Source organism: Scyliorhinus torazame, chromosome 14 (assembly GCF_047496885.1).
Source record: "Scyliorhinus torazame isolate Kashiwa2021f chromosome 14, sScyTor2.1, whole genome shotgun sequence".
NCBI classification, from domain to species: Eukaryota; Metazoa; Chordata; class Chondrichthyes; order Carcharhiniformes; family Scyliorhinidae; genus Scyliorhinus; species Scyliorhinus torazame.
Window position 1 is genome coordinate 37,672,807 of NC_092720.1, and position 27,160 is coordinate 37,699,966.

A 27,160-nucleotide genomic window follows, 5' to 3' on the forward strand; every position below is an offset into this window, starting at 1 on the left:
TTTGGGTGCTTCCTATGACAGGTGGCCAATTGACAACATCCAGTTGACACTTTGGCAGGCGGTGGTGTAGTGGTATTGTCACGGGACTGGCAATCTAGAGACTTGGGGCAATGCTCTGGGGATCCAGGTTCAAATCCCACCATGGCAGATGGTGAAATTTGAATTCAATAAAAATATGGAATTAAAAGTCTGTTGATTAGTGAACCAAAGATGTCCTTTAGGGAAAGAAATCTGCCGACCTTACCTGGTCTGTCCTAAATGTAACTCCAGATCCACAACAAATGTGGTTGACTCTTCAATGTCCTCCGACAAGCTACTCGGGTCAAGGGCAATTAGGGCACCATATACGGGCCCAGCCAGCGATGCCCACAACCCACTCAGGTGATAAAATGCTGTTTAATAACAGTGAGAGTGGTGTACTATAAGACATTATGCTCCATTAGGGAAGGAATTTCACAGCTTGGGGTCGAGGCAGCTGAAGACGTGGCAGCCAATGGTGGACTAACCGATAAAAATTGGCAAGGAACACGTTACTTCTCATGGCATCTGTACATTAGTTCTGGCAAATGATGGTTTGTGTGCTATAGGAATTGGTTTCTCAATCCCTCCGGGTGTAATAACAGGAAAAATCCAAAAGGTCCAAACATACATTTGAATATTTTAATATTCATATTATACTAATTAACATTATGATACGGTAGAGCCTTTTCACACTGAAATAAGGTTTCATGGTATAAATGCAATGAAAAATAGCGAATTCAGTATTAATTATCTGCCTGATCGTCTGGTGAAATGTAAAAGTTTGGTGTGAGCTGGTACTCGGTTGCAGAAAATTGAAATCATTGTTTTCTTAACGCAAGATCAAAGAATGAATCAGAGTTTCTTGAAGGTGTTCCATCCTCCAATTCCTCTGACTCACACGAAACTGAAGTAAAATAAAGAAATGAGTTCAACGACATCTGAAAGGGGGAGAGGTTAGTCGAGGCTGTCCAGAGCTTGGCACAGCCTGTAATAGTCAGTTGAAGGAAGTGGGAGATGGGACAAGAGGCACGCGTTGCAGGAGCATTGAGATGTTGGCGGGCTGCAGGAGGTTACGAAGATCAGGAAGTGCAAGCCAGCTGATAGATTGAACATGATGAAAATGTTGGTAGACTGAGAGCCAATGGACATTAGTGTGCGCAGGGGTGACGGGTGGACAGGACTTGCTGTGATTTACGTTACAAACAGCAGTGTTTTTGGTGCGCTCGTGTTTATTGAGGCTTAAGGGGGACAGGACAGCATTCCAGGAAATCTAGAACTATTAATCCTGAAAAAATAATCAAGTCAAGTCAGCAAGTACAATTAGGATGATTGTCCTTTGGAAACTGAGTTCTGTATGACACTTTGTACTGTTCCTTACGGGCTGGAAGTCAGAGTAGCTGCAGGTTATAATTCCGAGTGAGTGACAGGCATGTTATTCCATTCTGTCGCCTGATGAATTTAACAGGAATGATCAATACTTTATACATGAGTTCTATTAAACAGCTATTATATTGAAATTGTATGATATAAATATTTACAATGATTTAATAAAAAAACGAAAACATAACATTGTTTTATTTATCATATGTATGCATAGTAACAACACGATGACTAAGATACTATTGTAAGAGAGGTGATTGGGAGCCATTATATATCGCTATAGGGCGAAGTCAACGGGAATAAAGATGGGGAGAGCTCCGCTGACTGGCGATCATCTGCTTTACACGATCGGGCAAGGTCTTGCTCTCCCTCTTCAACGCTAATCTTTTTAAACCTCAGATCTGTAAACCGAGGTAGTTTACACGCAGGCAGACAATAAGCGTTCATATTGGATAGCCCAGTGGTTTTTCTGGCATCAAATTATATAATGGGGCAAATGGTGGAGGGTTGCTGTCCATCTTCGGGTGGCTAAGACTGCAGCAAGGCAGAGGTGCGGCCACTGGCATTGACATATAATGAACAGAGGGTATCTGAGGAGAGAGCGACAACGGTATTAATTAACACTTTGTATTTTTTTCAATGTATATTTTTCCATAATGACTACACGTGTTATGTGTGTTTTTATAACACAGGCTAATTTTTACTGACATATCCACCAGCGTATTTTCATCACTGTAGTTACAAGCACTGAGAAAACGATGTACGCGTGCTTCAAATGTCTTTGCTAATTTGTTTTGTTGATAACCAATTCCTGACAAGACCATGTTCTGTGACAGGCGACAAAATGTGAACAATTCCTGCCTCATGTTACGTTGAAACAAGAGAACCTCCCCAGTTGATTTACTCTTGCTTGTAAATTCAGAGATAGGATGAGCTTCCTAGTCCAACTGGATTTGTTTTCAGCTGATATACCACGGTCGTTCAGAAACTGCTCGCTGTCAGTTCAATTATATATTAAAGCAGCGCAACCAGGAATTGGAGAAAAAAAGGGCAACTGTTGCATCAAGCAGGTTTGCATACATTTTTATTTAACACTTTTTCAGCCCTATTCTACAATTCTACAGGTAATCTAGTTAAGCAATGGAAGATGGATTTTAATGTACACAAATACATGGTGATGTATGTTTGATCAGGGGCTGAATGCCCCGCTTCGCAACGGCGGAAGCGAGAATCGTGATTGGGCGGAGAATCGTGCGAAATGGAAAAAACCCCGGCGCTGGATTCTCTGATCCCCGACGCCGGAATCGCGGTGGGCGACGGGGCGCAGAATCCCCGATGACGACAGAATCGGGGGCGGTGCCGCTTTTGCGATGCCCCGCCCCCTGGAAAGCACCGTCCTCGAGGAGTACGCCGCGCGCGGTATCCACGGCCTCCTTACGTTGGCTGAGGTACGCCCCGCGATGCTCCATCCCCCGACCGGCCGAGTTCCCGATGGCGCGGGACTCTCATGGCTTCAAGTGTGGTGGCTGCGGACTGAGTCCAGCGCCGGGGGAGGGCCGATCCGCGGGCAGGGGGGGGGGGGCATTATTCGAGGCTGGGGGCACTGTGGTGGGGCGGTCCGGGGCGCGCGAGGCGGCCGGGGACGACGACTATTTTTTGCAGGCCGGATCCGCAGACTGCCTCCACATGGAGCACGTGGCAGGCTGTAGACCCGCCAATTTTGCAGACAGGGGGCGCGATTCTCCACACCCACGCCGGTTGGGAGAATCACCTGGGCCGCCAAAATTTCCGGAGAATCGGCGGAGACACCGAAAATGGCGATTCTCCGGCACCCCAGCTATTCTGAGGCCCGGATGGGCCGAGAGGCCAGGCCAAAATGGCGGGTTCCCCCCCGGCGCCGTCCACACCTGGTCGCTGCAGTCGTGGGCGGTGCGTGAACGCTGGGGGGGGGGGGGGGGATCCTGCACTGGGCTTCACCTGGAATGTGGGGTGGCCCGCGGTTGGTGCCCACCGATCGTCGGGACGTCCTCTCTGAAGGAGGACTTCCTTCCGCGGCCCCGCAAGGTCCGTCCCCCATCTTCTTGCGGGGCGGACTTAGAGAGGACGGTAACCACGCATGCGCGGATGACGCCCATTATGCGGCGCCGGCCGAGTCATCTATGCGGCGCCGCTTTTATGCGGGCGACAAGGCCTGGCGCGTGTAGATGACGCGGCCCCGATCCTGGCCCATTGTCAGGGCCTGAATCGGTGGGGACCGGGGCCGTTCCGCGCCATCGTGAACCTCAACGGCGTTCACGACGGCCACTTTGCCATGGGAGTGAAGAATCCCGCCCCATATGGGCAGCTAGAGCTGGGAGCTCCACGCTGCCTGGCTGCTAGCACCCCACCCCCCGTAGCAGGGAATCGGTGGCCATTTCCCGCCAGTTTTCCTGGTGTAAAACACCACTATTTTCACGCCAGTTAGTCTCCAGAACGGAGAATCCAGCCCCGTTTTGCGCCTGGCGCCCATTCCGATGCCATGCTCCAGTCCCCAGCTGACAGTGGTATCGAGGTTTGCGGCCCGCACCGGGGGATTCATGCAAAATCATAATTTGCATGTATTATAATATCATTGACGGCTTGGACTCCTCGGGCGGGATTCACCGACCCCCCACCGGGTCGGAGAATCGCCGGGGGTTAGCGTGAATCCCGCCCCCGCCATCCTCCAAATTCTCCGGCCGCCCCAAAATCACCCCGGCGTGAATCGCGCCGCCCGCCTCAGAGAATGGCGGGGACCGGTGCGACGCAATGGGCCCCGGGGCTGCCCGAATTTTCCGGGCCGTGATGGGCCGAAGTCCTGCCCATTTAACGAGGGTCCCGCCGGCGTAAATCAAGGTTGGTCCCTACCGGCAGGACCCAGCTGCATGGGCAGCCTCGGGGGGGGGGGGGGGGGGGGGGGTCGCGGGGCGATCTTGCCCCGGGGCGTGCCCGCACGGTGGCCTGGCCCACGATCGGGGCCCACCGATCCATGGGCAGGCCTGTACTGTGGGGGCACTCTATTCCTCCGCGTCAGCCTTGTACCGATCCGCAATGGCCGATGCGGCGATGAACCCCCTGCGCATGCGCGGGGATGACGCCAGCACACGCTGGCGCTCCCGCGCATGCAACATCTCGCGCCGGCCGGCGGAGGCCCTTCGGCGCCGGTTGGCGTGGCGCCAAGTCCCTTCCCCCCGGCGCGGCGCAAACCACTCCGGCGCCGTCCTAGCCCCCGAAGGTTCCCGCCAGGGTTTCCGCCATTTTTTCCCGCCCCGACGATGTGCGCAGGAACCCACCCCTCATGTTCCAACTCTCCGTGATGCTCCGCTCCTTTTAAGCAGAGGTTTCGCGGGTGCGAATTAGTGCAATTATTTACAAGTGGGGTCTGGACGCCACAGCTGCGGAGGGGAAGGGGGAGGCTAAAAAAATTGAAAAAGCTTCAAACGTTGTCAGGCTTGATGGGGGTTGGCTGCCTGGGCCGGGGGTAGTAGTGAGGAACGACTTGGTGCCATGTCCTTGGACCTCGGGTGTCTCCCCTCAGGCAGTGTGCAGGAGGGCGGCTTGAATCTGCGGCCCTCCCTGGGCAAGAGGGTGTCGTGTCCCTCCACTCCTCACTGGCATGGAGCAGGGGGCATCTTGGTGGCTGCAGTGAGTGTGTGTTAGTGGAGCGCTTAAAAACAGCTCCAGTTGTCAGGCTCTGTGGTGCTATTTCTGGCCCAGATGTTACAACGCACACTGGACCAGGAAATTCTCTCAATTCACGGCAGTAGTGCTTGCCCATTTGCTTACCGAATAGCGCACCCAACGGAGGTGCGAATCGCACACTATTCAGTTCCGTTGGCAGCATTTAGTGCGGGATTCTCTGACCAGGCCTGCCCGGCAACCAGAGAATCCCCCCCTGAGGTCAATGGCCTTTCCCATTGTCCGGTTCCCGCCCGTGGTGATCTTGCAGCGGTTGGGGCGGAAGAATCCAGCCCTTAGTCTCCCAAATGGAGAATTCCGGCCCAATTTGGAAATGATGAAATGTCATTGTAATAATGCACTTTTACAGACATTATTTGTGAACCCAAAAAGGATTTATTAATAAGAAAACAGCAGCCTCATGGCTGCACCTGATTCCATACATGTCTCTGCCTAAGAGGGGACTCCACGCGCTGGGGTGATTCCCTACTCTGGGTCCTAATTGGTCCACCAGGCCAGGTGACACTTAATCTGCTGTGTTTCCCTTAGAGGGACAATCATCACAGTCATATTTTGCAATGGGCTAGCATTGGAAGTCCAGGGAAAGGCAAGGCCTATTTCAACTGATGTTAGTATCTGAAATGAAAAGGAAAAGAGTTCTTCACTGACTTTTTGCAGGCAATGAAAAATTGTCACCAAATCCAACAAATGCAACATGAGGAGAGAATTAGAGAATTTGGTCAAAATTGTAAATTATTTCCAACTTTTTATGTATCACTGGTGGATACATACTGGAATAATGTGCAATCTTATTTTAAAAAAGCATTAAAAAAAGACAACATATCTGAAGCACTGCGTCTACCTCTTGTTCTTGTTGTAGCAAAGGAGCTGTTGGAGATACTGAGGGCTGCGTCTGTGTCTGCTCTCTGGCCTTATGTCTGGAATTTTGAATATTGAAGAGCTGGAAACTACCATCAGGTCCAATGAGAGACTCCTTAAGGAAAACACAGAAAGAATGTTTCAAAGCTTTATCGGTAAGATAAACCTCACAACAATTATTGCGCTAGCTTAAAAACACTTTATATATTCCAACTGAGTACAGTGTTGTAAATATGTTTTTGGAAATGGCAACATTTCCCGAGAAATAGGTAACAAATGAATACAAGATTTTACAAACAAGGTGCGATAATATCAATTATTTCAAAGCACATAATATTATTGCAAGTGACATGATCACATTGGCAATGATACACAAATCATCTGACTTTCAGCTCCACAAAGCACCTACATCTTCACGCCCACTTCAATAATTAAAGCTGGTTCCTGATTAAACAATTTCATCAGCAAATATTGTTATTTTCAGTGTTTTCCACCAGTACGTTCAAATTCTTTAAAATTTAACTTATTCATACATCAGCATCTTTATATATAAATTAAATTCTATTTGTAGGCATGGCTGGTATGGAATCTGATTTAAGTTATTATGTGGTCAATGGCCTTGCCTCTGCTTTGCTCCTGAAATGAGCTAAACAATTTAAAATGGCAGCAGTCGGTGGGGGGGGATAAATTACCCCAAACTGTTTTTCGCCTTCTGGAGTTGACGTATCCTATCACAGTTGTCACTTGGTAGCTTGTCAGGGATTAACGGAAGAAATTTTGGTGACAAATGCAGACTAAGTGATGATGATATCACCATTCAAGCAAGCTGAGAAAGCATAAAATGTGAGGGAGGTGCACTGACATGAACTTTAGATACCTGGGGGTGCAGGTTGCCTGAGATTGGGGAGGGCTCCGTAGCTACAACATTTCTAGTTTGGTGGGGAGAGCGAAAGCTGATCTGGCGAGGTGGGATGGTCTCCCTCTGTAATTGGCGGCTCGGATACAGGCGGTTAAAATGACTGTGCTGCCGCGATTCCTGTTTATTTTTCAATGCCTGCCGATTTTCCAGCCAAAGCATTTTGTAGAGAGATTGAAGGGATGATTACCTCGTCCATATGGGGAGGGAAGGTGGCCAGAATTTAAAAGGTGCTACTACAGAGAGAAAGGCAGGCAGGGGGTTTGGGTCTTCCGAATCTGATGTATTATTACTGGGCGGCGAATGTGGAGAAGGTATGGAACTGGGTCAGAGGGGTTGACTCTCAATGGGTCAGAATGGAGGAGAGTTTGTGTAGGGGGTCGGGATTGAAGGCGTTAGCGACAGCGCCGCTCCCGCTGGCGCCGGGGAGATACTCAGGAAGTCCGGTACTAATAGCCTTGTTGAGAATTTGGAGGCAGTTTCGACAGCACTTCTGGTTGGGGGCAGGGTGAAGGGCATTGCCAATTCGGGGAACCATAGATTTGAGCCATGGAAGTGGGATGGAAATTTTCGGAGATGGGAGGAGAAAGGAATTAGAACATTAAAAGATTTATTTCTTGGGGGTCGTTTTGCGGGATTAAAGCAGCTGGGAGCAAAGTATGGGCTGGAGCAGGGGGAAATATTTAGATACATGCAGGTTCGAGACTTTGCCAGAAAGGAGATACAGAGCTTCCCAGTAGAGCCGGCTTCCTCATTGCTGGAGGAGGTGCTGACGACAGGGGGACTGTTGAAGCGGTTTACGGGGCTATTTTGGCGGAGGAGAAGGCGCCACTACAAGGGATCAAAGCAAAGTGGGAGGAAGAGTTGGGAGAGGGTATGGAGGAGGGGGTCTGATGTGAGGTGCTCCGGCGGGTAAGCACCTCCACCTCGTGTGCGAGGTTGGGGCTGATACAGCCGAAGGTGGTATACAGAGCACACCTCACAAGGGCGAGGATGAGCCAGCTCTTTGAAGAAGTAGAAGATGTGTGTGAACGTTGTGGGGGAGGCCCCGCAAACCACATTCATATGTTTTGGTCCTGTCCAAAGCTGGAGCATTACTGGAAAGAGGTGTTTAGAGTAATCTCTAAAGTGGTGCACGTGAAACTGGACCCGGGCCCTCGGGATGCAATAATTGGGGTGTCGGACCAGCCGAGGTTGGAAACGGACGCGGAGGCAGATGTTGTAGCCTTCGCCTCGTTGATCCGGTTAGGGTGGAGATCAACCTCTCCACCCTGTGCCCTGGCATGGCGGGGGGGGCCTGCTGGAATTCTTAACGCTTGAATAGGTCAAATTTGAACTGAGGGGAAGGATGGAGGGGTTCTACAATTCATGGGTGTTATCCATTATGCACTTGCGAGAATTGGATCACATCGAACATTAAGGGGGTTGGGGGCTGGGGTCGTTGGGTGGAGGCGGACTTTATGTGTTAATGGTGACTGTGGGTGATTCCTGATTCCTTTTTGTCCTTTGTTTATGTTAACATGCAGGCCAATGTCTGGGATTTGGTGGGAGGATGGAGCGTTATTATTGATATGGGGATTGACATTACATTCGTTACTGATCATTGTTTATTGTTGGGTGTACATTTGGAAGAAAATGTGAAGAAGGAGAATAAAAAACTATTTTTTAAAAAGTTGATGCAGTGCATCTTATATATGGTACACACCGCGGCCACTGTGCAGGGGTAGTGCAAGGAATGAATGTTTAATGTGGTGGATCGGGTCCGATCAATGGGATACTTTGACCTGGATGGTGTTGAGCTTGTTCAGTGTTGTTGGAGGTGCACTGATTATGGAGAATATTCTGCCTCTTGTGTGTTATGCCACAAGACCTGTGCCTTATAGATGGTGCACAGTCTTTGGGAAGTCAGGAGGTGCGTTACATGGGCAGAATTCCGAATCTCTGTCCTGCTTTTGTAGCAGATATAGCACTTGGGGCGAAGGGGATCAAAGGGGGGGGAAGGAGGGATTAGGCTATTTAGTTGATGATCAGCCATGATCATAATGAATGGCAGAGCAGGCTCAAAGGGCCCAATGGCCTCCTCCTGCTCCTATTTTTGATATTTCTGTGGTTGGCTGGTCCAGTTTTTGATCAATTCTCAGGATGTTAATGGTGGGGTAATTCAGCAATGGTAATGTCGTTGAATATCAAGGGGAGATGGTTAAATTCTCTCTTGATGGAGATGGTCATTGTCTGCCACTTGTGTGGTGTTAATTTTACTTGTCACTTACCAACCCAAGTCTGAATGATGTCCAGGTCTTGCTGCATGTGGGAATGGACTGCTTCAATATCTGATGATTTGCAAATAGCACTCAGCTCTTTGCAATCCTCAGCGAATTTCCCCACTCTGATTTTATGATGGAGGGAAGGTCATTAATGAAGCAGCTGATGATGGGGAGGCAGTGGCGTAGTGGTATTGTCACTGGACTGGTGACCCAGAGACCCAGGGTAATAATCTGGGGACCAGGGTTCGAATCCCGCCATGGCAGATGGTGGAGATTGAATCCAATAAATATCTTGAATTAAAAGTCTAATGATGACCATAAAACCATTGTCCATTGCTGTAAAAACCCAGCTAGTTCACTAATGCCATTTAGGGAAGGAAATCTGCCAACCTTATCCAGTCTGGCCTACATGGACTCCAGATCCAATGTGGGTGACTTCTAAGCCCACTGAAATGGCCTATTCAAACTGCTACAAAGTCAATAAAAAATGAAAGGAAAGAAATTGAACGGACCACCCGGCATGACTTTGGCACTGGAAATGGCAACAGCAAACCCAGCCGACCCAGCATAGTCCTCCTTACTAACAACTGGGAACCTGTGCCAATGGAGAGCTGTCTCACAGGCTAGTCACACAACAGCCTGACATAGTCATACTATCAGAATCACACCTTACAGATAACGTCCCAGACACCAGTATCACCATCCCAGGGTATGTCCTGTCCCACTTGGAGGAAGCACTGAGGGTGGAAAGCGCACAGAATGTACTCTGGGGGACTTCAAATTTCTTCACCAAGAGTGGCTCGGTGTTTATTATTGCCACAATTAGGCTTACATTAACAATGCAATGAAGTTACTGTGAAAATCCCCTGGTCGTCACACTCCTGCCCCTGTTCAGGTATTCAGAATGTCCAATTCACCTAATAGCACTTGTTTTGGGACTTGTAGGAGGAAACAGGAGCGCCCGGAGGAAGCCCACGCCGGCACTGGGAGAACGTGCAGACTCCAACTGACCGAGCTTGCATAACTGACAGACTGCGTCTGCGAGAGGTGGTGAGGGAAAAACATACTAGACCTCATCTGCCTGCCTGCCGCAGATGCATCTGTCCACACCAGTATCGGTAGGAGTGACCACTGCACATCCTTGTGGAGACAAAGTCTCATCTTCACAGTGAGGATGCCCTCCATCGTGTTGTGTGACACTACCACCATACCAAATGGAATAGATTCAGAATAGATCTAGCAAGTCAAGATTGGGTATCCATGAGGCGCTGTGGGACATCAGCAGCAGCAGAATTGTACTCAGCCACAATCTGTAACCTCATGGCCTGGCATATCCCCCACTCCAGCATACCACCAAGCTAGGGGGTCAAACCTCGTTCACTGAAGAGTGCAGGAGAGCATGCCAGAAGCAACATCAGGCACACTGAAAAATGAGGGGTCAACCTGGTTAAGCTACAACACAGGACTACCTGCATGCCAAACAACATGAGCAGCAAGTAATAGACCGAGCTAAACGATCCCACAACCAAGGGGTCAGATCTAAGCTCTGCAGTCCTGCCACATCCAGTTGTGAATGGTGGTGGACATTTAAACAAGTCACTGGAGGAAGAGGCTCCACAAATAGCTCCATCCTCGATGAAGGAGGAGCCCAGCACAATGTGCAAAAGACGAGGCTGAGGCATTCACAACAATCTTCAGCCAGAAGTGCCGATGGATGATCTATCTCGGCCTCCTCCGGAGATCCCCAGCATCACAGATGTCAGTCTTCAGCCAATACGATTCACTCCACGTGATATTAAGAAACGGCTGAAGGCATTGGATGCAGCAAAGGCTCTGGGCCCAGGCAATATCCCGGCAATAGTACTGAAGACTTGTGCCCCAGAACTTACTGCACCCCTAGCCAAGCTGTTCCAGTACAGCTACAACACTTATCTACCCGGCAATGTGGAAAATTCCCCAGGTGTGTCCTGTACACAAGAAACAGGACAAATCCAACCCAGCCAATTACTGCCCTATCAGTCTAATCTTAATCATCAGTAAATTGCTGGAAGAGGTCATCAACTGTGCTATTAAGCGGCACTTATTTAGTAAGAACCTGTACACTGTCGGTTTGGGTTCCACCAAGGTCACTCAGCTCCTGTCCTCATTACAGCCTTGGTTCAAACATGGGCAAAAGAGCTGAATGCGAGAGGTGAGGTGAGAGCGACTGCCCTTGACATCAAGGCAGCATTTGATCGAGTATGGCATCAAGCAGCCCTAGCAAAACTGGAGTCAATGGGAATCAGGGGGAAAACTCTCCGCTGGTTGGAGTCATACCCGGCACAAAGGAAGATGGTTGTGGCAGTTGGAGGTCACTCATCTCAATCCTGGGACAACATTGCAGGAGTTCCCCAACCTAATCAATGACCTTCCTTCTCACATAAAGTCAGATGTGGGGATGTTCGCTTGCTGATTGCACATTCGTGACTCCTCAGATACTAAAGCCGTCCATACCTCAGTACAGCAAGTTCTGGGCAATATCCAAGCAGAGGCTGACAAGTGACAACTAACATTTGTCATAATATCCACTCATCTATATAATGAGATGCAGACAGGCAGTGATTGACACACTTAACCAATGAACACACACGACACAGAACAACCAATCACCAGGCAGGACACCACCACTATATAGCCCACAGGGCATTAAGACTCTCTCTCACAGGACACAGCTACTGAGATAGAGTGCACAAGCCAGTGAGCACCATCTCCATGTGGTAGAGAGCTAGTCTGGTCAAGCCAGTAGGAGGTTATGAGTTAGATTAATAGAGTGTCAACCCACAGCAGATTATGTACAGCAATCAGCAAGTTCAATGAAACAGTGTTTGACCATCTCCTGTGTCGGAAGCCTGTTTCTAGTTTTACTGCATCCAGTTGCAGTCAACGTCGAACCAACTCACTTAACACATCATGGTACCAGGGAGCTACTTCGAGTGAATCTGCAACAACCAGCAAGCAGCCACCCAGCGGCATGGAAAAGATCCAGCCTCCTCCGCAACTCAGGATCTCCGGCAACCTCGGCGCCAACTGGAAAGTCTTCAAACAAGTTCCTCCTGTATATCGAGGCCGCCGACCTCGAGGCAGCATCGGATGCCAGCAAGGTCGCGCTGTTCCTGTCGACTGCGCGGGATCAAGCCATCCACATCTATAACTCGCTCACGTTTGCTGATGGCGAAGACAAGACGAAGTTCAAGACAGTTCTGCTGAAATTCGACAGCCACTGCGAAATTGAGGTGAATGAGAGCTTTGAACGGTACATCTTCCAGCAGAGGCTTCAGGGTAAGGATGAACCTTTTCAGTCCTTCTTGACCCATCTCCGCATCCGAGCGCAGTCATGTAATTCTGACTCGACGGCTGATTCCATGATCCGTGATCAGATCGTTTTCGGGGTCCAGTCCGACTCCCTGCGGGAGCAGCTCCTCAAAATCAAACAGTTGACCCTCTCCGTCGCCACCGGAACGTGCATTGTCTATGAGCATGCCAGAAATCGCTACTCCCGCATCAGGGCGGCAGAAACTGCAAAACTGGCCTCCCACGAGGCAGAAAGGATGCAGGCCATCGCAAAAATGCAAGACCTGAGCATCGAGGAGAGTGGCCGTTTCACGCGCTTTTCCCGGGTCCCTACGCATGCGCGCCACGACCGGGTGGACGATGAGGCCGAAGACCCTAATGCGTATGTGCGAATGTCGGCCGACCACACTGCGCATGCGCGATAGCGCACAGAACGTGCTGACGTCAGCGTCATGACGTGTCCAAATTGTGGCTCCGCCCATTTAAAGCGGCAATGTCCAGCCAAAGGAAGGCGATGTCTACAGTGTGGAAAGCCTGGGCATTACGCGGCCTTCTGCAGGTCCACTCCACCGAGCAACAGCCATCGATCCCAGCTACAGCGCAGACGTGTCTGCTGCGTACAACAAGGCATGCAGGATTCTGATCCCGACAGCCCAATGGACCCCGATGCTGACTGCCTCGAGTCTCCATATCGGGTGGGCATCATCACCACACATGAACTGGGCTCCACCGCACCTGCAAACCACCTTTCAATCCTGAGTGTGGATCCTGACGACGAGTGGTGTGCTGTCATCATGGTCAACCAGTCTCGCATCCGATTTAAATTGGACACTGGCGCGTCTGCAAACCTCATATCACAGTCAGACCTCGACAGCATCCGAGACCAACCTATTATTCTTCCCCCAGCCTGCCAGCTCCTGGACTACAATGGTAATGCCATAGCTGCCAGTGGGTCGTGTCAGCTAGGTGTATCTCACAAGGCAATCAAGGCAAAGTTAAGATTCGAGATTGTCCCGCCTGACAAGGCGTCCCTGCTCGGTGCTCGCGCATGCAAACTCCTAAATCTGGTCCAGCGAGTTCATGCCATGTCCTCGACACCGGCGACGGCCTTGCCCAATGCGAATCTCCAGGCTGAGATAGACGACATTCTCACACAATACCACAATGTGTTTGATGGGATGGGCACGCTCCCATATCGCTACAAGATATTGCTCAAGCCGAATGCCACCCCAGTCATCCATTCACCACGCCGGGTGCCGGCTCCCCTCAAGTATTGTCTGAAAACGCAGCTACGAGAGCTCCAAGACCAGGGCATCATCTCAAAGGTCACGGAACCAACAGACTGGGTCAGCTCCATGATCTGCGTCACGAAACCCTCTGCTGAACTCCGCATTTGCATTGATCCCAAAGACCTGAATCGCAACATAATGCGAGAGCACTACCCGATCCCGAAGCGTGAAGAATTAACCTGTGAGATGGGTCATGCCAAATTCTTTACCAAGCTGGACGCCTCCCGCAGTTTCTGGCAGATACAGCTGGATGAGTCCAGTCGGAAGCTGTGCACGTTTAACACTCCGTTCGGCAGGTATTGCTACAACCGCCTGCCTTTTGGTATCATCTCAGCTTCCGAAGTATTTCATCGCATAATGGAGCAAATGATGGAGGGCATCGAGGGGGTGCGAGTCTATGTGGACGACGTGATCATCTGGTCCACGACGCCCGAGGATCACATCGCTCGCCTCAAACAGGTCTTCCAGAGGATGCATGAAAATAGCCTCCAGCTCAACAGGGCCAAATGCTCATTTGGTTGGTCCGCTATCAAGTTTCTGGGTGACCACATTTCACAGCAGGGTGAGCATCCTGATGCTGAAAAGGTGCTGGCAATCAATGCCATGAGGACCCCAGAGGACAAAAAGGCGGTCCTCCGTTTCCTCGGGATGGTAAATTTTCTTGGAAAATTCATTCCCAACATGGCATCCTACACCACGGCCCTCCGGCATCTCGTTAAAAAGTCGACAATGTTCCAGTGGCTTCCCGCACATCAAGCAGAGTGGCTTGAGCTCAAGGCGAAGCTCACCACAGCCCCAGTACTGGCGTTCTTTGACCCAACCAAGGATACCAAGATATCCACAGATGCAAGCCAGGACGGCATTGGGGCGGTGCTCCTCCAGCGAGACGACTCCTCGTCCTGGGCTCCAGTGGCATATGCATCCAGGGCCATGACTCCGACCGAACAACGGTATGCCCAGATCGAAAAGGAGTGCTTGGGTCTCCTGACAGGAATAGTCAAGTTTCATGACTACGTATATGGTCTGCCAACGTTCACATAATCCAGAAGGATTTAAATGACATGACACCTCGGCTGCAGTGAATTCTTTTTTCGTCTCCGCCGATATGACTTCGAAGTTGTCTACATACCGGGTAAGGAGCTGATCTTCGTGGATGCCCTATTCCGATCCATCACCATGCCGTGTGAACAGGGCGACTTCATTTGCCACATTGAGGCACAGATGCAATCGTGTGCCAGCAACCTCCCAGCCACTGACGAACGAGTTGTCCAAATACGCGAAGAAACTGCCAAAGATCCTCTACTGCAGCGCGTGATGCAACACCTCGCCCATGGCTGGCAAAAGGGGCAGTGCCCCCAGTTCTTCAACGTTAAGGACGAGTTAACAGTTGTTGGGGGGATCCTTCTTAAACTAGATAGAATCGCCAAAGCATGCAAACCATGGTGCTCAGACAGATCCATGAGGGTCACCTTGGGGTTGAGAAATGTCGATGCAGAGCTCGGCAGGCAGCTTACTGGCCTGGCATCAGCCAGGACATTGCCAACACAGTCCTCAACTGCACAACATGCCAGAAATTTCAACCAGCTCAGCCCAAGGAAACACTGCAACAGCACGAGATTGTGACTTCTCCGTGGTCCAAGGTGGGGATAGACCTCTTTCACGCAAATGGGTGTGATTACGTGCTCTTGGTCGACTACTTCTCCAGCTACCCGGAAGTGGGGAAACTGTCGGACCTCACGCCCAAGTCGGTGATTAAAGCCTGCAAAGAGACGTTTGCCAGGCACGGCATACCACTCACAGTAATGAGTGACAACGGCCCATGTTTCTACAGCCAAGAGTGGTCCGACTTTGCACGATCCTACCACTTCAGACATATCACATCCAGTCCCCATTACCGGCAATCAAACGGGAAGGCCGAAAAAGGGGTCCATATTGTCAAGCGGTTGCTGTGCAAGGCTGCAGACTCAGCCTCGGACTTCAACCTGGCGCTGTTGGCATACAGGGCATCCCCTCTGTCGACTGTTTTTTTCTCCGGCGCAGCTGCTCATGAATCCCAACCTGAGGACGACTGTTCCAGCCATCCATGTTCCAGACCTTGACCACCTCACGGTGCTGCAGAAAGTGCAGCGATCCAGGGACCAGCAGAAGATCACGTATGATGCTCATGCCATGGATCTGCCTGCGCTGGCTCCAGAAGATGTTGTTTGCGTCCAGTTGCCTGAGGGAGGTTGGTCAGCCCCAGCTTTTGTCGTCAGACAGGCTGCCCCCAGGTCTTTCATTGTTCAAATGGCTGATGGCTCCATTCTACGGCGCAACAGGAGGGCACTGCGCAAAGTTCCCTGTCACCACCTGACTGCACTTCTCCGCATGTCATCATGCCGCCTCAGGACATCTCGCCCCACGTGGCCACCCATCTGGCAGCGACCCCGCCTGTCCACGAGGCCACCGAAATGGCAGCAATCCCGCCTGTCCAGGTGCCGGCGTCCCCCCTTCCACCTCTGAGGCGATCAACAAGAATTTGTCGCCAACCACAAAGACTGAATCTATAGACTTAAATCTTGTAAATTTTGTTCAGTTTGCTCTGTATCTGCACGATAGACATCTTCCCATGTACATATGTTCATTCATTCACCACTTGTACATAGTCATGCATGTATGTTCCAAAATTAATTTTAAAAAGGGGAGATGTCATAATATCCACTCATGTATATAATGAGATGCAGACAGGCAGTGGTTGACACACAGGATAACCAATGAACACACAAGACACAGAACAACCAATCACCAGACAGGACACCACTACTATACAGCCCACAGGGCATTAAGACTCACTCTCTCTCTCTCACAGGACACAGCTACTGAGATAGTTAGAGTGCACAAGCCAGTGAGCACCATCTCCATGTGGTAGAGAGCTAGTCTGGTCAAGCCAGTAGGAGGTTATGAGTTAGATTAATAGAGTGTCAACTCACAACAGACTATGTACAGCAATCAGCAAGTTCAATAAAACAGTGTTGGACCATCTCCTGTGTCGAAAGCCTGTTTCTAGTTTCACTGCATCCAGTTGCAGTCAACGTTGAACCAACTCACTTAACACATCAACATTCATGTCGCATAAGTGTCAGTCAATGACCATCTCCAACAATCCAGAATCTGGTTGAGAATCCATTTAGGGCAGCACGGTGGCACAGTGGCTCACACTGCTGCCTCAAAGCGCCAGGGACCTGGGTTCTATTCCTGCCTTGCGTCACTGTCTGTGTGGAGTTTGCACATCCTCCTCGTGTCTACGTGGGTTTCCTCCGGGTGCTCCGGTTTCCTCCCACATTCCAAAGATGTGCAGGTGAGGTGGATTGATCATGCTAACTTGCCCCTAAGTGTTCAAAAGGTTAGGTGGGGTTATTGGGTTACAGGGATAGATAGGGTGGGTCATGGGCCTAGGTAGGGTGTTCTTTGGGATGGTGGGTGCGGGCACGATGGGCTGAATGGCCTCCTTCTGCACTGTAGTGATTCTATTCTATGACTCAATGGCATAAGATGATAAAAGGTATTGACAAAGTAGACATAAAAAGCAACGCTCCCTCTTGTGGGGAAATCTAGAACGAGAAATCATAGTTTTAGGATAAGGGGTTGCAGATTTAAAACACAGATGAGGAAAGATTACTTCTCTCAAAGAGTCGTGAATTTTGGAATTCACTACCTGAGTGCAGGGTTGCCGGGCCATTGAGTTAATTTAAGGAGGAGGTAGATAGAATTTTAATTAGTGATGGGTTGAAGGGTTATGGAGAATGGGCAGGATGGTGTTGAGGCCAAGAGGAGATCTGTCACGATCATACTGAATGGCAGAGTGGACTCGAGGGGCTGAATTGCCGACTCCTGCTCCTAGTTCGTATGTCCAGTCCTGTATTGTAGTTTCATCAGGTTCACACCTCATGTTTAGAAATGCTGTTCCTGACATGCTCTCCTGCACGCCTCGTAGAACCATTGTTGGGCCTTTGGCTTGATGGTAATGGCAGAGTGAGGGATATGCTGGGCCCATGAGGATACAGATTGATGATGAATGCAATTCGCTGCTGCTGATGGCTCACAGTCCCACATGGATGGCTAGTTTTGAGCCACTGGATAATTTCTCAGTCCACCCATTTAGCATGGCAGAGGTGCTGAACAATATGATAGAGGGAGCAAATGGGACATTATCTAAGGGAATACAAGATGCAGCATAATTGTGAGTTCTGTCCTCATACTTGCGTTATATGTTTACACAAATATTAAAGGGCGTCAAAAAATCTCAGCATGCATCCTATAAATACATTGACCACCAACTGACTGAACCTGAATGAAGATAAGCACCCATTATTGAAATTCCGACAATTCTTGGCAATTTTACATTGTCTTACCATGTTTTTAAAATTACCAAGAACGGCAGCGGTGATAATTCCCAAAATAAAGGCCGACACATTTAGCATGGTTACCAGCCAAATCATGATGTATACAGATTGAACCTCTTGGCAATTCTTCACTCCAACAAACTCGAAGTAATGGTTCAAATAATCACCACTGTAAAAAGAAAAGTACATAACTGATTAATGATTTTCTACCAAATATGAGTTGACTAATATCTGGGCGGGATTTTCTGTTGGCTGACGCCGAAATCATGAAATGAAATTGGGCGGAGAATCGGTTCCAACACTGAAATTGCGGCAGGCACTGATTTGACGCCAAATCGCAGTTCTCCGCCACCTCAACAGAGGCGTCAATGTGTCCGGAATGCATGTACAGTAAACGCCGTTTGCATGTCGTTAGAGGGCCTGACCCAGTATTCTCCGGGGCCTCCGCCTCCAATGGGCCGAGTTCCCGACAGTGTGGTTCACTAGAGTTTTTAAAAATCGTGAAACCGGCGACGTGGCTGAGAGGAGGCAGGTCACAGGCGGTGTGACCGTGGGATGCCGGACTGGACACTGGTCGGGCTGGCTGGGGTGGGGGTGAGTGACCAGGGAATGGGCTGTGTGGCCCGGGTGAACCCGAACGTCCCTGGGGCGGTGCCCAGGCATGGACCGCCATTGCCGCGGCCTGCAAGGCAGCCATTTTGCTGCGCACCCCACTGACCACCCTCCTTGGCCCCTAGTTCTGCAGAGTGACACCGACCACATGGGTGCCACTACACCCGCACCCCACCCTCCGCCAACCAGCTGCCACCCACCAGTGGGGCATAAGGTGGCCCACTCAAGGGCAGTGCCTACTGTAGCCAGGGCACCCAGCCATGGCAGCTGGTATGGGTGCCGGCAAGTGGTGCAAGTTGGGGGTTCAGCCGCCCTTCAGGTGGGGAGGGGGGGTCGGGTTACGGATGTGTGGGACACCAGTTAGTGCCAGTGGCACAGTGTTGTCTACTCACACTGGCCGCCCTGAGGAGGTTGTACAGTTTTTTACGGCATTGCTGACTGGTCCATATGGCGTTGCTCACGGCACTAACCACCTCTGCCAGCTGCGGGTATTGTGGCGGATAAAGGGGGTAGATATATTATGGTGAGTGGCAAGTTGCAGGGGGCCCGGGTGGTGCTAGTGAATGTGTATGCTCCGAACTGGGACGATGCAGGGTTCATGAAGCCGATGTTGAGTAGGATTCTGGATTTGGAGTCAAGCAGTTTGGTAATGGGGGGGGGGGGGGGGGGGGGGACTTCAATACGGTCCTGGACCTGGCACTGGACCGGTCTAGGTCGAGATCGGGTAAGAGGCCGGCAGCGGCCAAGATCCTGAGAGGGTTCATGGACCAGATGGGGGAGTGGACCCGTGGAGATTTGCCAGGCCAAGGGCGAAGGAGTTTTCTTTCTTCTCCCATGTTCACAAGGCGTACTCGCGGATTGATTTTTTTCGTGGTAAGTAGGGCGCTAATCCCAAGAATGGAGGGGTGGAGTATTCGGCCATTGCGATCTCGGACCATGCCCCGCACTGGGTGGAGTTGGGGCTGGGTTAGGAGAGAGGCCAACGCACTCTGTGTAGACTGGCCGTAGGACTATTGGCGGATGAGGAGGTCTGTGGGCGGATTCGGCAGTGTATCCAAAGCTATGTGGAGACCAATGATACTGGGGACGTTTCAGTGAGTGTGGTCTGGGAGGCGCTGAAGGCAGTTATCAGGGGGGGAGCTAATTTCAGTCAGGGCCCACAGGGAGAAGAGGGACAGGATGGAGAGGGAGAGGTTGGTGGGGGAGATACTTAGGGTGGACAGGAGGTATGCGGAATCCCCCGAGGAGGAGTTGTTAAAGGAGCGCCGGAGTCTGCAGGCGGAGTTTGACCTGCTTACCACGGGGTAGGCTGAGGCTCAGTTGAGGAAGGTACAAGGAGCGGTGTAGGAGTATGGGGAGAAGGCAAGCAAGATGCTGGCGCATCAACTGCAGAAGAGAGAGGCGGCCAGGGAGATTGGACAATTAGAGATGGGGGGTGGTGGGTAACACGGTGCTGAGCTTGGCAAGGATCAACGAGGTCTTCAAGGACTTTTATGGCAAATTGTATGAGTCAGAACCCCCGGAGGGGGGGGGGGGGGGGGGAGAGAATTAAGCAATTCCTGGACCAACTGAGGTTCCCTAATGTGGCGGAGGGGCGGGTAGAGGGATTGGAGCCCCGATTGAGATGGAGGAATTGGTTAAGAGGTTGGAGGGTATGCAGTCGGGCAAGGCCCTGGGACCGGATGGGTATCCCGTAGAATTTTACAGGAAATTCTCAGAGATGTTGGGTCCGCTATTGTTGAGAACTTTTAACGAGGCTAAGGAAAACGGAACCCTTCCCCCGACGATGTCGCAGGCTCTGATCTCGCTTATCCTTAAGCGAGATAAGGACCCGTTGCAATGTGGCTCCTATAGGCCGATTTCGATCCTTAATGTAGATGCCAAACTGTTGGCCAAGATCTTGGCCACTAGGATTGAGGACTGTGTCCCGGGAGTGATCAATGAGGCTCAGACGGGGTTTGTGAAGGGCAGGCAGTTGAACACGAATGTGCGGAGGCTCCTGAATGTGATCGTGATGCCCTCGGAAGGGGGGGATGCAGAAGTGGTGGCGGCAATGGACGCGGAGAAAGCCTTCGATCGGGTAGAGTGGGAGTACCTGTGGGAAGTGTTAGGCAGATTTGGGTTTGGAGAGGAATTTATAGGGTGGGTTAAATTGTTGTATCAGGCCCCGGTAGCGAGTGTGTCGATGAACCGGCTGCGATCGGAGTACTTTAGGTTACATCGAGGAACGAGGCAGGGGTGCCCCCTGTCCCCCCTGCTGTTTGCCCTGGCCATCGAGCCGCTGGCCATGGCGTTGAGGGAGTCCAGAAACTGGAGGGGGCTGGTTCGGGGGGGGAAGGAGCATCGGGTTTCACTGTATGCGGATGACCTGCTCCTGTACATTTCGGATCAGGTGGAGGGGATGGGGGAGGTCATGCAGATCCTTAGCGATTTCGGGGACTTTTCAGGGTATAAGCTGATTTGGGAAAATCAAGCTTTTTGTGATACATGCGAGGGGCCAGGAAAAGAGACTGGGAAAGCTACCACTTAAGATGGTGGAGAGGAGCTTTCGCTACTTAGGCATTCAGGTGGCTAAGAGTTGGGATGCCCTGCACAAGCTCGACTTAGCACGGCTGGTGGATCAGATGGAGGACTGCTTTCCCTGGCGGGCAGGGTGCAGTCTGTGAAGATGACGGTCCTCCCTAGGTTCTTGTTCGTCTTCCAGTGCCTTCCCACCCTCACCCCCAAGTCCTTTTTCAAGCGGGTAAACAGGATTATTATGGGATTTGTGTGGGCAAACAAGACCCCGCGTGTTAAGAGACTGTTCTTAGAGTGCAGTCGGGGTGGGGATGGGCTGGCGCTGCCGAACCGTTGCAGCTATTATTGGGCAGCGAATATATCCATGATTCGGAAGTGGGTAGTAGAGGAAGGGGGGGGGCAGCATGGAAGTGGTTGGAGGTGGCGTCTTGCAGGGATACTAGCCTGAGGGCATTGATAATGGCTCCGCTGCCGCTCCCGCTGACAAGGCACACCATGAGCCCGGTGGTGGCGGCGACATTGAGGATCTGGGGTCAGTGGAGACGGCACAGGGGGGAGGCAAGGACTTCAGTCTGGACCCCGATACGGAACAATCACAGGTTCGTTCCAGGTAGAATAGATGGTGGGTTCCTAAGCTGGCACAGAGCGGGTATCAAAAGGATGGGGGACTTGTTTACTGATGGGACTTTTGCTAGTCTGAGGGCGCAGGAGGAGAAATTTGGGTTGCCCCCTGGGAATACCTTGAGGTACATGCAGGTTCGGGCGTTCGTGAAAAAGCAGGTGGGGGAAATTCCATTGTTACCTCCCCGGAGGATACAGGACAGGGTGGTCTTCGGCGTGTGGGTGGGGGATGGCAAGGTATCAGACATATACCAGGAGCTGCAGGAGGCGAAGGAGGCCTCGGTGGAAGAGCTGAAGGGCAAGTGGGAGGAGGAGCTGTGTGAGGAGCTAGATGAGGGCCTGTGGGCTGACGCCCTGGGCAGGGTCAATTCCTCCTCATCTTGCACCAGGCTTAGCCTGAATCAGTTTAAGGTGATGCACCGGGCGCATATGACAGTGGCGAGAATGAGTAAGTTCTTTGGGGTGGAGGACAGGTGTGTGAGGTGTTCAAGGAGCGCAGCAAACCATGTCCATACGTTTTGGGCATGCCCAGCACTTACAGAATTTTGGAAAGGCTTTGCAAAGGCTATGTCCAAGGTCTTGGACACTCGGGTAAAACCGAGCTGGGGGATAGCGATATTTGGGGTGTCAGACGATCGGGGAGTGCAGGAGTCGAAAGAGGCCGGAGTTCTGGCCTTTGCCTCCTTGGTACCCCGGAGGCGGCTCTTGTTAATGTGGAGGGAAGTGAAACCCCCAAGTGTAGAGGCTTGGGTCAGTGACATGGCTGGATTTCTCAGGTTGGAAAGGATAAAGTTTGCCTTGCGAGGGTCCTTGCAGGGGTTCTCCAGGTGGTGGCAACCGTTCCTTGACTTTCTCGCGGAACGTTAAGTGGAGGTCAGCAGCAGCAGCAAACCAGAGGAGGAGGGGGGGGGGGGATGGGGGTATAGGTGGTGAATAGATTTCATTTGTAAAAGGCAGATACCCCACCTTGTTTTGCTAATTTGTTGAGTTGTTTTCTTAATTGTTACTATGCTTTTTGTTGTTTTCGTTTTGTAGTGGTTTTTAAAAATTGAAAAATGTTGAATAAAAACAAATTTTTTAAAAAAAGAATCTATGATACAGTAATTAATTATCTCTCTAATATATAACCTACACTCTAACTCAACTTCACACTATCCTTCTACATCAACTTCTCCAACAGCTTCGCCCAGGATGCCTAGAGACGCAGCCTTTTATACGACTACTCAGTGATGCCATCTAGTGTTGATATACATGAACATCATCTTGTTAACCCTTTACTCTCCTTAGATTATACATATCATTACATTATTATTCCATCTATTAAATGTCTACCTTTGTTTAGTGACAGGTTTTAATTTCCCTCTGTATTTCTCCACTCGACCTGGCCATGGATAACAGGCCATGACTCGTTTAAAGTGACTCTATGGTGCTTGAATTTTAACTCCTCTGGATAAAACAGGTATTATCTGCTGGATAGTTCGACAAAATAGAATGAAAAGTATTGCAACCTCAACAACTGTTACCAAGTTGGAAAACATTATGATTTGTTTTGAGGCTGAAGATCAACTTTTGTTCAGCTTACAGTCGGGCCTAAGGGGACCTGGAGCAGGGATTTTACTGGTCACCCGCAGGTTGGAAAGCAGTAGGGGGTCGATCCACAAATTAGGGCACCGTATCGTCTTTCGTGTGAAGAAGTGCTTCTTGACATCATCCTGGAATGACCTAGCTCCAATTATGCGTTATATTCTTTGGCAGAAGACCTGGAATGAAGTGTTCCGTTGTCAAAGTGGCCGATTTAAACTTCGTTCCTCTAGGCTATTGGGTGGCAAGACTCCACCACTTGCTCCTGTCCATCACAATCTCTTTTGTTGCAGTCCAGATGGTATCACACTGTGGGGAAATATTGAATCTTCAGAGTGGCACACCGGCTTTAAAAGCCAAACTATAATGTGCGCAGCTGCCAGTAAGCCAAATAAGCAGTATAAAATGCAGACACAGACAGCAAGACCGGCTCCTCAGAGACCGGGGTGCCATTTTGAAGTGTGTCCAGATCCCGTGAGGGTCCACCCCCCCCCCCCCCCCCCCCCCCACCCCCCCCCCCCCCCCCCCCCCCACCTACAGACATTGCAACCTCCTGCAGACATGATCAACACCCCCAATCATCAATGCTGGAGGGCGAACCTCCCCCCCCCCCCCCCCCCCCCCTTCCGCCCCAATCACTAAAGGTCTGCATGATTCCAACCACCACCACCAAGGCATGAGGGTGACCTGGCCCCACACCCATGCATCTTTGTGGGCATCGCATCCCCCCCCACAAGTGACCACACCCCACTATTGTAAACTGAGGTCCCCCCACACCATAAGGCCCCCCCTTTCAGTCCTCCCCCTTCGCCCCCCCCCACCTTTCATAACCCCCCACCCTTCATACCCCCCCCTTTCATGGCAATGGCCACACTCAGGCACTGCCATTTAACAGTGCCCCTGATACCCTGGAAAAGCCAACCTGCCACCCAAGCACTGCCCATGTACCCTGGAAGTTTAAACATGGCACCCCTGCAGTGACAGGTTGACATTACCAGGGTGCCAGGTTGACACTGCCAGGGTGTCATGTTGGCACTGCCAAGGCGCTGACCTACCCTGTCCCCGATCATCCGGGGGGCTCCAGTGACCTCTGAGCCCCCAGCGTGGCCATCACACCTGGTCTCCTGTTGTGGAGACCAGTACTAATTTGCGGAGGCTGAGGCTTGCTGGTGACAACTGGGAGCCAAGAGAATGTGGCATCAAACCGGTTGTGCATATTTAAATGAGCCATATGATTATGATTCGGGCAGCACGGTAGCACAAGTGGATAGCACTGTGGCGTCACAGCACCAGGATCCCAGATTCGACTCCCCGCTGGGTCACTGTCTGTGTGGAGTCTGCACGTTCTCCCCGTGTCTGCGTGGGTTTCCTCTGGGTGCTCCGGTTTCCTCCCACAGTCCAAAGACGTGCAGGTTAGGTGGATTGGCCATGATAAATTGTACTTTGTGACCAAAAAAAGGTTAGGAGGGGTTATTGGGTTATGGGGATAGGGTGGAGTGAGGGCTTAAGTGGGTCGGTGCAGACTCGATGGGCCAAATGGCCTCCTTCTGCACTGTATGTTCTATGTTTATGTTTTATGTTTATCTGGATCACGCCCTCGCTGGGCTTAGCGGATCGGGTGCATCGCACTTGGCTCAGAGCGAAACCCATTTTGGGCCTCTCCCAAATGGGAAAGGTGCTGAGAGCAATGGAGTGGGAAAATTGCACCTGTAGAATTGCCGCTTCACGGTTATATTGATGGTGTTGGATGCCCAGACCGTGTAGAGCCGCTGGAAGACTGATGTGGCTTTGCCGATTATTGTGTGGACTCCCCTCCCTGGGGGTGTTGTTTTCTAGGTGGGGAAGTGGTCAATATGTTCTGTTGCCAGTTGGTGATAGCAAGGCCTTGTTGTCATTCAGTCATCATTGCCTTGCTCTTCTCTCAGCTGTTGCCTAAATTGACCTTGGCAACACCACTCTCAAGTCTGCTGGTCAGGTCTTGGAGCGTGCACGATTCTTCAGCCAGCAGGGTGATAATGTCTGTAAAACCCATGTCTGTCGACTGTTGGTGCTGCTGAAGTTATGCACTCGTCATTACCTTCCTCGTAATGAGGTGCTGATGTAAGATTGGACCACCAACTTGTGTTCGGCAAGATCTATCTGAAGAAGGGAGCAACCACAATGTCACAACAACCATTTGCAACCGAGAACCTGAAGGTGAAGGATACTTAGGTCAGTTTGCAACTGGGCTTCTTTAACAGATTCAAAATACTAATGAGGTCGAGCAATTCACATTGAAAAACAGTGGGTACTCTTCAAAAGCGGGATTAAGGAGTGTGCAGAACTCACCATCAGATGGAGGAGAGGAACCAAAAAAGAATGATGGTTCACTGACCCAGTGTGGAAGTTGATTAATGAAAGAAACCTGGTGAAGATAAGAGGGATCAAGAAAAGAACATTGAGCATTGAGAAGAACAGAAGACTGGATAGAGCCATGAAGAAGAGATGTATGATAGACAGATGGATAAAGTTAAAAAGCAAGGAGGCAGAAAAAGCAGCAAATCAGAATGACACCAACTGGCTGTGCAGGATTGTCTGGGAACTGATTGATGCAAGAGGTAACACCACTGTACCAATCCAGGGTAAGGATGGCAAGATGCTATTGACAAGACGAGGAGCAGGAGATGAGGTGGGTGGAACACTTTCAGGAGATCCTCAACCAGCTTCATGCTCAAATTCAATGACAGCACTGCACCTCAGTAGCTGAATGGCAACCTGGGAGAAATTGATGGAGCCAAGGGCCAAAGAGCCATCAAGGGCCGGCAGAACAGCAAGACACCTGGGATTGAAGAGATACCAGGAGAGCTATTGAAGCATGGCAAGAACATTATCACAATAGATGTTCAACAAGATCTGGACTATAGAGGATGTCGTGGATGACCGGTGGCAAGGAACAATTGTCCAGCTGGCAAAGAAGGGGAACCTCAGCGGCTGCAACAACTGGTGGAGCCTAAAATTGCTCTCGGTACTTGGCGAGGTCTTCAGCTCAGCGCTCAACAGATTGAAAACAGAAGTAGACTGTACCCTTCATGAAGAACAGGCAGGTTTCCGGGGTGATAGACCTTGCTGTAAGCAAATCTTTCCACTGAACATCATAGAGCGGGTCCTTTTGACAGCATCCAGCAGAAGGGCAACACGGTAGCATTGTGGATAGCACAATTGCTTCACAGCTCCAGGGTCCCAGGTTTGATTCCGGCTTGGGTCACTGTCTGTGCGGAGTCTGCACATCCTCCCCGTGTGTGCGTGGGTTTCCTCCGGGTGCTCCGGTTTCCTCCCACAGTCCAAAGATGTGCAGGTTAGGTGGATTAGCCATGATAAATTGCCCTTAGTGTCCAAAATTGCCCTTAGTGTTGGGTGGGGTTACTGGGTTATGGGGATAGGGTGGAGGTATTAACCTTGGGTAGAGTGCTCTTTCCAAGAGCCGGTGCAGACTCGATGGGCTGAATGGCCTCCTTCTGCACTGTAAATTCTATGATTCTATTAAAGTCCCTCTAGTGCAATGCAAGCGAATACAGCATCCCAGAGCAGTATATTAACATCTTTAAAGCCTTGTACCATAACTCCAGCTGCTGCATCAAGCTAGCACGGGCACTAAGTACTCTTTCACCATCCATACAGGAGTTCGAGAAGGAT

General features: G+C 50.7%; 1 protein-coding gene across 2 annotated transcripts in view; it reads right to left on the bottom strand.

Annotated features, from left to right (window-relative positions):
* Positions 1-646: 646 nt before the first annotated feature.
* The window catches only part of LOC140389646 (transmembrane protein 255B), a 117,057-nt gene continuing 90,543 nt past the window's right edge, over positions 647-27,160 (bottom strand). For both annotated transcript variants that reach the window (XM_072473966.1, XM_072473965.1), the window contains 3 exons: positions 18,167-18,326; positions 5,960-6,091; positions 647-1,991 (listed from right to left, as the gene is read on the bottom strand). In XM_072473966.1, coding sequence (XP_072330067.1) covers positions 1,845-1,991; positions 5,960-6,091; positions 18,167-18,326 — 439 coding nt within the window. In that variant the 3' untranslated portion in view covers positions 647-1,844. The remainder of the gene's footprint in view (positions 1,992-5,959; positions 6,092-18,166; positions 18,327-27,160) is intronic.